The following is a 15,144-nucleotide window of genomic DNA, read 5'->3' as shown; positions in this document are numbered from 1 at the left end:
TCTATACTTGAATGTTACAGCAAATAACGTCCAAAGTATTTTTTTTACTAATTGAACGTCTACCATATACCCTTCCCCCCCCCTGCTACACCGAGGAGACTTACTGATTTAAACCCATCATGTTCCTTCTGATATTCTACCGGGGCCGCGGTAACTCTTTCGCACAATCTCGCAGCCCCGGCAGGTTCTGACCCTGGTGGGCCCCACTAGGGTTTGCTGACTGTCTGAGGAGGGCTTGGGTCAACGCTCGCCGCCGACACGGGCCTGTAGTCTCCAAGGCGGCGAAGGGACGATGAGCCTCTCTAAACTCACCGCCCACAGACCGACGTCTACGGTGGCGGGATTCTTTTCGACACCCGACGCGCGTGGTGTCTTCCACGTCCACCTCAGCGGCTGGGATGAGAGGCGCGAACTCTCAGTTAGGATTATCGCGGCCCTGGTTTCCCCATGATGGGTTTTAGTCAGTAAGAGTCTGACTTTCTCATGGCGAGAGGGGGGTCATTTGATGACTTCCCAGGTCGAATAGGAGTCGTTTGAAGGCAAAGGCTGGCTTCTCCAGTTTGGGGCTGTAATGTAATGCTCCAAACATTGTGGGATTTTTTGGTATTTTCAAAGTCAAATAGCAGCCTGGGGGTTAATTGTAGACAATTCTTGTAATAGTAAAAAATCTTCAGGGCATTATTCTCTACAAGAATCTACTATTTTTTTCTTCTGGCCGGCACTTTCAGTTTTGGGTACGAAATGAATGTTCTCCTTTACCGGAGCACTTTAAATTTATCAGAGTAATATATAAAAGTATTTTATGCCATACAATGTGCATTTTCATAATAACTACTAAAACAACTCGATGAGTAAAGACGATCTAAATCTCTTCGTAAGCCATTTCTCTCCGATGTTCAGCTAGGTGACAATAGCTTACATTGGCAATATCAAACGCACGCAATATTAGTCCGTTGCGTTGAGCATTATACTCTATAACAATGGACGCCCAACGGAGATTATTAACCACGCGTTATCTAGACGCCATTTATCGATTGCATGATGACTAAATGGCACAGCGGGAGTTATCGCTCCCGGAATTCCAGAGCGCATGGCGCACTCTACATTCCTTGGAGCCGACCGTCCCGGTGAATTTCAAAGCTCGCAGGTTTTTCCGCGGTTTAAGTTGTGCGAATTTTATTCCACCATTTTCAATGCGATATTTTTCATATTTAAAATGTATATTTTTATTAAAATATTGTACGTTTTACGGGTCATGACACCAGCGATTTTAAAAATCTTTATGTTCTACAAAGAGTAGCTCTACAAAATATATTAAGTATTCAGTAGTAGTTTCCGAAGAATTATCTGTAAAACCAAGTCACTTACCTGGTGACTATAACGCCCATAGCGGATCCATCAGCCGCTGATGTATGCTCGATGTGAGCAGGGCTATCCTCCGCAGGTCTCGGCGGGGGGATCCAGTCCCGCGGGGGGCGGGGTAGCTTCTCAGTCGACACCCATTGTAGGGACGGCCAACCGCGGAATGATACTACGTCCCCTGACGACGTCTTTGGCAATCCTGATGAAGAAGGGTTTATTTTACCACTAACGGCTTGATATAGGCACAGTAATAATTTCTGTACTGTTATATAAACATCCCCTGAAACGTCTGCTATAATAGCATTTTTTTTAACACCACATAAACCAAAATAATCCTACTATTTATGTTGTAAATCAGATTAAAAAGCAATATCTTCATCTCCCTAGCCTTTTCTCAACTATGGGGTCAGCTTCTGAAGTACTAGTGTTCTATGAAAGGTATGTAGGCTTTCATTGCAGTTAATTAAGGCCCATTCATTTTAAACGCTGATGTTAATAATAATTAGTCAATAAAATTCATTATAAAGCGTTCTGGTCTATTGAATTATTTTCTGAATATCGTATTAAACAATTTATGATTTATTACTCAGCCAGCGAATAAATTAAGTGTTATTGGATCCAACCCATCATTTTTAGGGTTCCTTTGCCAAATAGGCAACACTATGGTGTCCGTCCGTCTATTGTAACAACAAATATTTAAAACTACAATATTTAATGGTGCGACAACGTGATTTATTTTGCTCGTTTTCACTCGATACTAATAATGTCAACATAAAAGCAAACGGTTGAAAAGCATTCGTATTAAAAATAAGTAACTTTATTAATATTTAAGGATAATACTGAACCCTACGTGCCCGAGTCCGGTTCACACTTGGTCGGTTTTTGGTTATTACTCGCTTGGAAATTAAAAATATTGCTGCAATATTCATGGAAAAGATTTTCGGGTAAATAATAAAACTGATGATGGCTGGCTCTTATAGGTAAAATTTTTATTACTCTATTTTTTAATGAATATATTTTTTTATTTTCAACGCTTGCGATCCCGAAAATATTAAGTAATATTTTTGTGTGTTTTAACTGTTTTACCATTACTGTGCAATTTTTAAATAACATTCATAAGCGCTGAACAATTAACTTTTTATTTTCAATAACATCATAAATTCACAATCTACTTCACTCTTTTCAATTTAACGTAGCATTGTCTTTAGTTTTCATTGTCAAATTAAGATAAAACGGAACACTGATGCAACTAAGTAAGCGAAGCTAGAGGCTTCACTATGCACAATGCAAATTATCACACCTACTTGAATACACAGCGTTCTGATTAAATTGGAGATGACCTCCCGAATTCACGCCAGACAAAAAAGGAACGGAGCATAGAGCAGGAATAGCCGACAGCTTTCCTATGCGGCTTTTTGGATTGCACGTGCTAAAGTACGCAGACACTGTTTACTTATCGTTAACCTGTTTAAATGATATTGCATGTGAAGAGATTCTTTTTTTAAATACATTGTTAGTGTCAAGAGAAACGTTGAGAATTCTCGAAGGAGACTTTTATTTAATCTCCGCGGGAGAGATACCTCGTTGCAGGGATTACCTCTATCTTTTTATGAATACTGCAGTACTGCGGTGTTCGCGTACTGTGATTTAAACGTTTCTATACTAGCGTCTGGCCCAACAGCGCCTTTGCCGGTTGAATTTATACGAAAGCGAGAATCGCCGAGTGGAAGTGGCGCTGATATTTTGTCAACAGCTTTTTTAAGCTTCTTATAAAGTCTACATTGAAAGCTGAAAATATTTTTAAACGGTTCGTTTAAATCGTTGTGTCTGTTCTGTATAGATCTATGAAGATACGAAATGATTACATTTAGCATACAACTTATTTATTTATTAAATAAACTGTTGGTAATTTAGAAAAATATAATCGTGAAACGCTAATTCAAACAGTTTATTTACTGCAGATAGTGTTAAGCAGACAACATCAAACACTCATAGCTAATATTTAAACTGTAAAGTTCGTAAATACCAAGTTTCAAACATAAAATACAAATTCATAGTACAAACAGAGCGCGTTAGTTATATTTTATTTATAAACGGCAAGTGTAAAAAACTTCGGAAAGTTTTTAATGGACGGGTGTAGAGGCTAGGGAGTTTTATTGGAATATTTTTTGAGTGGCAGGCACCCAGGGCTAGCTCACGGTAGGAACAGAAATCCGTTCGCAGCACTGTTTTTGGACGATTCGTTTAGGCTTTAGGTAAGCGCTTTGCCGTGTTGAAATATTGAGTTACGTATTTTAAAAGCTCACTTGTTTTACTAATCCATTTAGCTTTTATTCAGTGTATTTTTCAGTGGTGTGATTAATTGAAACATGGTTATAAAATAAATTGGTATTCAGGTGTTATTGTAGTTTCAAAGGGTTTACAAATACTATTGCTAAAATATATTAATTTTGTTTTTTCCACAAAAGAATTTAAAATTGAATCGCGTTCAATTTATTTACCTAAATGTGATATTTCAATTTATTCCGTTTTTTTTATTATTAAACAATTAAGTAGGTAATCAATTAGGCAAATAGGCATAAGTACAGTTATGATAATAAGTCTTACCTTTTAAGCAATTATCGGAAGTGAGCGCGTACTGAATGCCGCAGGAGCCGAGAAGGAAGCCAACTTGCTGCAAGCCGGCGTCGCGGCGCGTCAGCGGCACCTCGATCGGGACGGGCACAATACCCGCCTGCAGGCACCCATAGAAGGCGCACATGAAGTTGATGGGATCGTTGTTCGGGTAAACCAGCGCCACGCGATCCCCCGGCTTTATCGAGTTGTCCCCAGTCAGAGGTCCACCACTGCTAGTCTTCGAGGTGAACGTCTTGTTCAGTAAAGCGTGAGCTATTTTGAGCGATCGACTGAGCAGTTTACCTGTGAGGAAAAGGTTTATTTTCAATTCGGGAACATGTGAAAGACGTTTAATTTTATAAATGAAAAGGCTTTTGAAAGCAGTAAAATATTAACACGCCATTTAAATGACGGCGATAAATCAAGAACCAACAACAATGAAACCACTTCGGCCATTACACGCATATCATAAAATATAAGTAGGTAACAGTACTTACCATAATTGAGCGAATTGCTAAGTTTGCCGTTGGGGTCCAACACCGTTGCCACGTTGGCTTTAAACGAGGCTGTTCCGTATCTCTGTAGTGCCGCTTCAAGGTTGCGAGGCAGCCCTGAAGGGACAACAAGTTGTTCTCCTACGGCTGGTGTCATGGTCCCGCCTTCCGGCTTCGGAGCGTTGGGATCCTTAGGGTTGGCAGCCAGCTCGAGTTCAATATCGTCGTCTTCGTAAAATTCTGGCAGAGGCCGGCGTTTTGGACGCTTCAGTGTGTTAAGAAGTTGCTGTATCTTCGCTGACACCTGTTTGAAGCAACAAAATAATAGTTGTATTCACTCGGAACTCACTTCTCTTCTGATGTCACTAGCCTAAGTATGCGTCATAATATATCATAACAGGTTTTCTGATTTAATATTTAAATTGATCAATTATCAATACAAGGATATCTAAGCGACAGTCCAAACAGATGAACAATGGTACACTACTTTACTCTCTAATAATACCGATGCCAGCACTGTACGATAGTTTACAAACAAGTGTGCGTAAAAATGCACGACATTACAAACTAATCTAACAATACCTATTTACGTCTTATATATTGATGACTGCTTCATGAGCGTCTTACGTGTAGCGTGTTGTCAAACTTCCGCGATATGGACACAAAGCCATGTAAAGTTGTGTTCTGTAAAGACGGCCGATTCCGCAAAAGTGCTAGGTTTCAGCCGGCGCTGTTCAAGTCCACAATACATGGCTGTCGATAAGGAAATTGCTTGTCAAAAATATAGACAAGCTTTGATGTCTGTACAGCCTGGATAGTTTGTAACGAATTCTGTGACGGTGTGTAGATTGCATTCCGTACAGCTATAGTATTGAGAACATTTTGGTCAGTTCATACAAGGTACACGTGTTTCTGTTTAAGTTTTCTATGTATAGGTAAAAGTTGTTAGGCACTGAGTCGGGCTAAGTTCAAAAGGACTATTCAGGATTACATAATGACGCATTTGACCGAGCAAAGTTGACTCTTAAGCCGAAAATCCTATTAACCTTTCACTTTAAGACACCTGCCCTTTAAACCAATATTATGAAAAATAAAACAAGTATACGCAGTGGGTGTACCTACAAAAATATTATATATGTTATTTTGGGTACTATTTTCATCGTTACAGCGAACTTATTTTTTACATTGCTTGAGGAACATTAATGATACTCTTACATAAAGAATAAACAGAATATATTATCCGCTTATTTTTATAATTCATTCATTATTCATATGGAAAAAATAGAAAATAAAGTAAAATAAAAACGACAGTTGAGTTACTTACGCTTACCTTCCATCGGCCGGTGCCGGTCCCGGTGTCCTCTGGTTGCGCGTAGCACTGCACCCTGTCAGCAACCAGGGCTCCACCGCGGCGCGCGCCTGATGAAGCATGAGTCACATCAGGCTGGATGTCTGATAACAAACGCCGAGTTACTAACGCTCGCCTACCAAACCAGCCAGGAACACACAACCAATTTTTTCAATAGATGTTTAGTGATATGGATGATTGTGGCTAGTGTGTTCCTAGCTTAAGAGCTCGTACAGACAAAGCCAGTTCCCTCTGTTTTGACTGTCTACACAGTCATGTAGTTTAAAGCTCAGCTTGTGTAATTAAATTAAGGTGTTCGCGCTAAAATGTCTTCTTGGCCTTTTTGTTTTGAAAATTGGTTGTAGTTTGAGTTCCACAATTTGATTGAATCCGTTACATATCATCGGGGCATTGTCCAATTCTTGTTTAAGGTCTATTCGTTCTGGTTGTTGTCTGTAACAGGCCGAGCTCTTATACCTATCCAGTCTAGGCAAACCCCTGGTTGGCAAAAACAGTCGCAATTGCTGATGAAGGTGTATGATTCTGTTTTTCTAATGGTAGAATGTGTAGTTTACGAAAATGGTTAAAATAATAGCAAGCACTTGAGTCATACGATTCTAATAAGAAAGTAGCTTTTCTTTCAGATCCAATCCAGTACAGTGATCTGTGTTCAATAAACAAAAATGAGGCGCAAATTGAATGGTCATTTGATTGGAGTTCTTTCATCAGTTGAAGCTGCGATGGACAAACAGATCCAACTGAGCTTTTTCTCTGATTAAGGCGAATCAGGTTACAGGGGCTTGTGCAAACTAGCTCCGTTGTTATTTACTTTGCTTGCAATCACTCCTGCGATAAAACTGTTCGAGTCAACACGTGTATGGTGTATTGTTTATCTGATTGATTTAAAGCAACTTTTTAATTTTATGAACTTTCAGCATACCATCTCCATGATTTAATTCTGATAGGTTATTGTTGATATCATAATATGGTGAATTAGTATATTCTTTGTTAACCAAATCGTTGAGGAGATGGCGCGTGGAGTAAAATGTTTAATTAAGTAAATACCAATTAGAAACATGCAACGATGCAGATGATAAAAGTGAGAAAATATTAACAACACAATAAACCTAGCTTGTCTAATTAACCCATAGAGAATCATAATGCTGTATTTGTTATTCACACCTGGCTAATAAAAAGTAGCGAAACAAATTAGGTCTTAAGGGAATACACGATATTACTAAGTACATACTCGTGAATGGAAAAGAAGAAAGGATAAGCTATTATTTACTTGGATGAGAGACTTATTCCATGAGGACTCAATTAGTCTCATTATTTGCACACAATTATATTCACAATATTTGCATGATTGGAACACATTGTGTTCTTTATAAAAACAGTTGCAAAGAAACGAACTAGTAGGAAAATAAACATATTTTACACATTATCCTTCATTTTATAAAACACCTACTGGGTATCTCACAGTACCTACTTACAATGGAAAACGCAATTGTTTAACTAGTTTATAGTAACACTTATAAACTGCACTTTGTATATCCTTTGACAATCACACGATCACAAAACAAGAAATAGATTACTATAACTTAATATAACCTATATCACTAACTATGAACTTAAACGCTCACGAAAAAGAGTACAGTTCTCGTTCGCCTCTTTTCCTGCAATGATTTATTAATGGTTATAAACTAGTGACGTCAATCTGAGTATTTTCAATGAAAAATATACAAATGAACTCTATTGAGTGGATGAGCTTACCAATGAAACGTGATTCATATGAAGCAATAAAAACAACTCGACTAGCTTAGTCACTTATGTCATTTGGCGTATTTCTTAGTGCTGAAATTACGTGTCAATTTAAAAGAAGCCGGTCTTCCTCCTTTTCTATGTATACTTGGGATTAATTAGAGTAATATTGACAATTAAAAATAAGAGAATACCGCATAGCTTATTAAATTCTCACCAAGTAGACATACCCAATTGATGTTCAACTTGATATATCACTAGCAGAAACTTCCTATGAAACACGCAAGTTTGTTTAGGAAGCAATGCCTCTAAGACCGAGATAAATTACAGTATAAGTAGTAATTAGAACACATTACTACTAGCACTCATGCAAGCCACAATATTAAAACAATGGAGGAAGCAGCGCGACCTACTTATATCACGTAATCTGAAGAGCTCATAATAATCAGATAATATATTGATTGGCGACCGCTGACAACAAGAGTTTGTATTGCTCCGATACACTCTATATTTATCATAAACAATACAGCTGAAGACAAAAGTATGAAAAATAATTTTCACCGGCTAAAATTTTGGAATTTTCACTACCTTTAAGTATATAGTCATCTTAACTGCTTTATCACATGCATTATATTGGTCAACTTGTCTTAGTAATCAGAATCCCGCTAAATGACATAAAAGCCCTGTGTAGGTGTTGTGACACGTTCAATATTCAGTGATCACGATGCACAAACAAAAGATAAACAATTTGCTGACCCATAAACGAGGGCTCCAACCGAACTAAAACGAGTTCAGGATGGCATTTAAAACACGTGGGATGATCTGCTATATGTATAAGTTTTTACGTGGGGATATTAATGTAGTTTTTTTAACTCAAATCGTGATTAAGGATCGATGAAAAGTGTAATTCTGTCAAATAACTAATTAGGAACGGTAACTAAAATACGTGTAGAAATGTCCTTTTATTGGACGGCATTATCAGGTAGATCTATTAATGGCGCGCTAGGTAGTGTTATAGGGTAATATTCTATTAGATCCAATGTAGCGAACACGGACGGTACCTTAATCATGGTCCAAAATTGGTTAGTTTGCTGCAGCCAATTAACATCAGGTGCTTCGAAGCTCGTATAGTAATCAAACATTATCAATCTCAGTAACAAACCATTTTCTATTTTAGCGTATAAATCTATTTTAGACCAAAATAATTGAAGTCAAATATTTTCTTTCAAAATATACAAAGAACATACGCGAAGCTGTTACAGGACAAATTCCAATGTTATCTACTTCTATATACCAGGATAGCACTAAAAATAAGGTTTGCTAAATACTGTGACATTATTTGGGAGATGTTAATATTAGTGTAGATTAGCCAAACTGAAACCTACAACATCGTGTCAATTATAAAAATATTAATGAAGCCACCAGGGGTTAACACAGTGCTAGACTCCTTACAATCCTTAATAGCGTTCAGAGGTGTACTTACAAGCAGGCAGGTGGGTAATGTCGGATAAATCAATCTCAGTACGTTCTCGCAGTTCAGAGCGTTCGCGCATCTCGGTGCGTTCCCGGGGCGCGTGCTTCTTCTCGCGGAGGTGATGGGGCTGTTGCGGTAATGGATGAGGATGTGCGCGGGGGTGAGGGGCGGCGGGGCGGCGAGCTGGTGGGGACCCCAGCTCCGGCGGCGGGGGGAGCTCCGTATCGCCGGCGCATGAGTCTTCGTCAGATGATGAGGCTAGGAGAGGATACACATTTATTGTAGTGGTTTGTTTTGAAGTATTTCTTGGCATTACATACTGCAATTGAACATAAACTGAAAGAGTTTTACCTACGTTGGAGCGACACAAAGTACTCGAGCTGCTTGCAATTTTTACGGGGGCTTTTTGGCATTCGATTAAATTACCTTAAACGTCTTTAAAGGATCGACAAAATGTCTAAGAGTAATCTAACGCTTCTGCACGTAAAATTAAAACCATTTAAACTGTTTCCAGCACTATCCCAATCACACCTTCCGATATCCCGATTTGCAACATTGAAACAATCCAATCGTTTGAGAGTTACAATGACGCAGAAACACGTGCACTCACAGGTGTCAATTTAAAACCTTCCCTCGATTTACGAGGTGCAAAGGAAAAACAGTAAAAAAATGCTAGCTCCATTCGAAAATAGCTTCGTTAACAGAAAAATCTTTGTAACACATGCAGAGGTAACGTCAGGATTTCATTAAAGTCGTCTGCTGGGTCTGTGCGAATCGGAGTGCAATTGACTACCTTTACTACGAAAACCTTCAAGTATGTACGCACATCCACACAATGTGCATATAAACTATATAAGAAACAATAAATCAAACTTGTGTATGTTGGTAGAATATTTATAACTATATAAAGAATGTTCTGAGAATCAGTCTAGAATAAGTATCGTAGTTAAAATACATTGTTCAATTAAAAGAACATGTAAGTAAGACGACAAGTTATTTTTGGAAAGCGAAGTAACAATTAGAACGTCCTGTTTGTGATGGAAAAGCGCCATCATTTTCTTTGAATATGTTTTCTTGTTAATTGGCCATGTTTCTTTGCAAGCGGAGGGCGTTCGTTATTTTCCTTCAAAAATAATGTCTCCTTTATTTTAACTAAAAATATTTTTTAGTATGTTTGAGAATGTTATTTTTCAGACGGAAAAATTCTAGTTTGTAACGAGAGACTTCTTCAAAAGAAATTCGTAGACTACAACATTTGATGGTACAGAAATAAATGCTTTGCTATCAAGCCCTGTAAACAGGAGTAAAAGAACGTGAAATATAATTACCGACAGACAAAAGGCTGACGGAGCTGCACTGGCTGTTTAATCGCTTTCGTTTATCAATTAAATGTTGTTTTTGCAATCACTGTACCGTTCTTCTTCATTCAATCGTTTTTATGACTAATTGCCTGTTTCCAATAAGAACTGTGTGTTGGATGTAGGTAATTGAATTCCTTTAGCTCTGGCTAGGTTTTAGATATTAAGAAGCGAGTTAATTATGAATAGTTCGATTCTACGTTTGATTGCAAATTATAGAATGTAGCAATATTGTTCCAATGTTGTACAATACCTAATACAAAATACAGTTTGAACAGTCACGCGCATTATATTTCAGTCCCAGCCATGTTGATACTCTTAAAAAGGAGTTGGAGCTAAGCCGTTTAGCTCCAGTGACCGTATTGAATGTTCCCTTGTAAATCGAAAAGCTGCGGTTTACAGCTGTGCCCTGTTGAACTTCTATGGTGTACTGACATGTACCGCAGGCATGCTTAGTGCTCACGCAGCCAGTGGTTGGCGGAATGCTAGTTATGCCTCGCTCGCACTTTATCCTGTGTTAGCAATTTCCCTTACTTTGAATACCTACAGCCGTTATGCACTTTGGGCTTATGAACGCTAGCATGAGTTTGTTTGGGTTTAGGAACCACTTTGGTTGCGAACTATTTGTACTGAAAATCCTTGGGATCCATCCTATGTAGAAAGTTGTCTTACGTTAACGGCTCATCAACCATGATGAACGGAACCATTTTAACGTACAGTAAAAGAAAGAAGCATCAATATTATTGTTTTGATATGAAATAATAACACACAATACGGTTCTTTCCGCAGTCAAGAAGATGCAAAAATTGAATCAATAGGTATAGTCTTTTCTTTTACCTTTACTATTCTACGAATACTTACGTCCGTTACATTGTATTTAAAGCTTCCCTTGGTCTCGTTTTGACTAATAATTATTTAAGAATAGGTAGATTTGAACTTACAGAGGTCATGTCTCTCCCTGTCAGGGCTCTTGGCCATCATGGAGGTCCTCTTCGAAGGCATCGGCAGTGAGGGCTTCGGTCTGTTCTGCATCTCAGCCAGAGCTTGTTGAACCGCCTCCTGTCTCACTTCTGGAAAACAAACTAACATTAAAAGATAGTCTTTAGAGATCCTTGTCCCTTTCTATCTGTTTGTAGCATGCAATTTGCAATGTCTAATACTCTCAAATCATCAATATTTTTTTATCTTGTTATCGAGGCTTTAAAAATTGATTTCTCTTCATGATAATTAATCATGTGCTAAAGCGAATTCATCTATAATTTAACTAAGGCAAACACATTTCACAACTGAAGAGAATCAAAGGCGAAATAAGCCGCAGAATTCAATTTCCAACAACATCAATAATTAAATTCAATCCTAGTTGTATGGTGAAAACTATCGGCACGATACTCGTTTAAAGGCTGTCTTTTCAATTACTGAAAGTATCCCCTTTACAGCTAGGGAAGCGCGGTTCTGTAAAACATTGCTTTTAATCAACCAATAGTGTTTCAGATTTTAACCACAATGTAACTGATTCCATTGGTGGATATTGTTTACTTCGCCTTCGATTTGTCATTGATGCCTGTGATTTATTTAACTTACTCATTTTTATCTCATTTCGTAAACAAACAAATTAAGCTCAGACACGAATCAAGCGTCAAGATAACTTCAATAAATAAGGTCAAATGTCAAAAGTTAAATTTGATTATTTATCAGATGATTCGAACTAAAATAGTTTATGATAAACCAAAATATGCGAGAGGCTTTTGACATGAAACCTATTTATAAAAGTCAATCATGCAAATGAACGAATGAGCGAGAACTTCATGCAGATAATAAATTAGTGCAACGTATTAGACCACAGATGGATGTAGTGGCGGCCAGTAACACTGATGAAGCCAGATATACATTGTGAGCGATTGATCGCAAACCCTGAGGCAACCCCTCGAGTGTAACACAATCGTTACACGACCAGACAACTGATTAAATTATTGCTTATTGTCTACATGATTTAGTATACCATAGAGTCCACAGTTTTACATAAAGACAATAACCTAAGAAAATGTTAACCAACAAGAGAAAGAAGTTTATAATTTTAGCGACAGTTAAAGACTAATATACAGAGAACTAAAGTTATCTACAAACTTACACAATTATATAGTTATACATACTTATTACATAGTTTTACATTAATCTAATATTCTACGCATTTACACCAAATATCAGAAGTTGTCAGACGGAGTGTTTGCAACAGCGGGTACGAGCGTAATTTCTCGTAATTTGCGTAACCTCGATGTGCATAGAAACAGTGTCAAATTAATAACACGCGTTTGCGTTTACAAGTCGTGCCAACATCACTGAAGGTTTTAAGTTAAAAACGACAGCGGGTTCACAAACCATGAACCAATTTGGTCCACAGAGGAATGACACCGAACTTTTTGACACAAATGGAAGTTGCAAGTTTGTTGTAATAGCTTTAAAAGATTATTCGAACAAAAATATAACATAACAATTCCCTAGCATTTTTCTTTGTACAAACATCACCGTCCAAGTGCACAAATAAACCTGAAGTGGAATCTACCGGCAAGCGCGCTCGTGTGCCCCTCAATGAGGATTGACATGTCTGAGGAGTTTGTGCTTTTACCGCGTCTAGAAGTCAATTTATCTATCAACCCTCCTCGGAGCAACACTACTACCAATTGCATTAAAGAACTAAAGTCTAAAATAATATGTCCATCAGGATTGAGGAGCCAGTTTTTGTATCTTAATGAAATTTTGTACTTATTTAGTAGAAAGTTAAAAAGTATTGTAGGCTCAATCTTGGAATTTGTAGCATAATAGTTCAAAAGTTATATGAACACAAAGGTGGCTCCTCAATCTAAATATTTGGACTGAGGAGCCACGTTGGAACACAGAAAGTATACGATGTACATTCTTGAAAATTTTGTATGATTTAGTAGTAATTGAGCGCAATGCGTACTAAAAATTTAATTCCAGTACCTTTAATATTTAAGAAGATACAATACTTTTAATGTGGCACCTTAACCCATACAATAAAAGTGTGAATTCCCATGAATCGTAAGTGGCAAATTCAAATTACACCCCATAAACATTTAGTAGTAAGTGTGTCTGAATTTGTAGTACATAAACAAAGTAGTAAAACTGAGTGAATTTTGTAAAAATACGTATTTTAAGTGGCTCATCAATCCTGACGTTTCTGAAATGAGAAAATGCTTGGGTTACCTGAAATCGGAATGGAATTAAAAAAATAAAGACACTAACATTTAGTATAAATTTCTACTAAATATACATGCACAAATGAAAATTGTATGTATTCAATATCTGATAAAAAATCATCTTTTCCATTTTCCTTAGGACGTCGCCATTAAGGGTGACCATGTAATGTGAATAAAAATCAGGATAAATAGGTAGGGCGACAGATAAAGGCGAATATCTGTTTCATATGTAATGCTGTCATTATTAAAAAAAATGCGAAGTATCGAATTTATGGACAATGAAAATCAAATCCATTGCCACTACGAAATACTAGGCAGTACGGTTGTAACATTTTAGCCTGCCCTAAGGGCAAAAAAAAAACCATTGCAGGCGCGTTTTTTGAATTTGGAACATTACATCGCTCCAGCAATGTTGAATGGCAAAGCAAGTTTATTAAATACTTTATTAAGTAAGGTTATTAAATACTTTTGTATTTAATAATATTTTGTCATTCACGAGGCGGAATAGCCATAAATGCGTTTGTCTACAGAGGTTTCATAAAAAATTTGCGTCAAAGCTAAGAACTACCTATTTATCCTGATTTTTATTCACATTACATGGTCACCCTTAATGGCGACGTCCTAAGGAAAATGGAAAAGATGATTTTTTATCAGATATTGAATACATACAATTTTCATTTGTGCATGTATATTTAGTAGAAATTTATACTAAATGTTAGTGTCTTTATTTTTTTAATTCCATTCCGATTTCAGGTAACCCAAGCATTTTCTCATTTCAGAAACGTCAGGATTGAGGAGCCACTTAAAATACGTATTTTTACAAAATTCACTCAATTTTACTACTTTGTTTATGTACTACAAATTCAGACACACTTACTACTAAATGTTTATGGGGTGTAATTTGAATTTGCCACTTACGATTCATGGGAATTCACACTTTCATTGTATGGGTTAAGGTGCCACATTAAAAGTATTGTATCTTCTTAAATATTAAAGGTACTGGAATTAAATTTTTAGTACGCATTGCGCTCAATTATTTCTAAATCATACAAAATTTTCAAGAATGTACATCGTATACTTTCTGTGTTCCAACGTGGCTCCTCAGTCCAAATATTTAGATTGAGGAGCCACCTTTGTGTTCATATAACTTTTGAACTATTATACTACAAATTCCAAGATTGAGCCTACAATACTTTTTAACTAACTACTAAATAAGTACAAAATTTCATTAAGATTCAAAAAGTGGCTCCTCAATCCTGATGGACATTAAATAATAGATAGACAAGACGCTGTGTGCACGACATCTAAACGCAATTATCTGGAAATATAATCGAATTGCTGTCAATTGCACGAAGCTGACAGCAACAGAATGTCGTCTTGTCATCTTATATGTAATGCTAAGTGCTAATTGACTTGTGTCTTGGCAACTACAATAAAAATAGAGCTTTCTCTTAAATATCTTGTTACTTTAATTGCCGTTTTTTGGTCATTATAAATTCTTATGTAGCTAAAACTA

At 37.1% G+C, this 15,144-nt stretch overlaps 1 protein-coding gene across 5 annotated transcripts in view; it reads right to left on the bottom strand.

The window, feature by feature from the left end:
• LOC124644862 (disco-interacting protein 2) overlaps positions 1–15,144 on the bottom strand; it is a 95,378-nt gene that overhangs the window by 15,373 nt on the left and 64,861 nt on the right. For 2 of the 5 annotated variants that reach the window (XM_047184485.1, XM_047184489.1), the window contains 6 exons: positions 11,355–11,483; positions 9,065–9,313; positions 5,797–5,924; positions 4,476–4,776; positions 3,970–4,281; positions 1,369–1,561 (listed from right to left, as the gene is read on the bottom strand). In XM_047184485.1, the coding sequence (XP_047040441.1) occupies positions 1,369–1,561; positions 3,970–4,281; positions 4,476–4,776; positions 5,797–5,924; positions 9,065–9,313; positions 11,355–11,483 (1,312 nt within the window). The remainder of the gene's footprint in view (positions 1–1,368; positions 1,562–3,969; positions 4,282–4,475; positions 4,777–5,796; positions 5,925–9,064; positions 9,314–11,354; positions 11,484–15,144) is intronic. The other 3 variants (XM_047184486.1, XM_047184487.1, XM_047184488.1) reach the window with 3 other exon arrangements.

Source organism: Helicoverpa zea, chromosome 31 (genome assembly GCF_022581195.2).
Source record: "Helicoverpa zea isolate HzStark_Cry1AcR chromosome 31, ilHelZeax1.1, whole genome shotgun sequence".
Classification (NCBI taxonomy): domain Eukaryota; kingdom Metazoa; phylum Arthropoda; class Insecta; order Lepidoptera; family Noctuidae; genus Helicoverpa; species Helicoverpa zea.
Note: the sequence above shows the minus strand (reverse complement) of the source record. Positions and strands in the feature narration are given on the sequence as shown.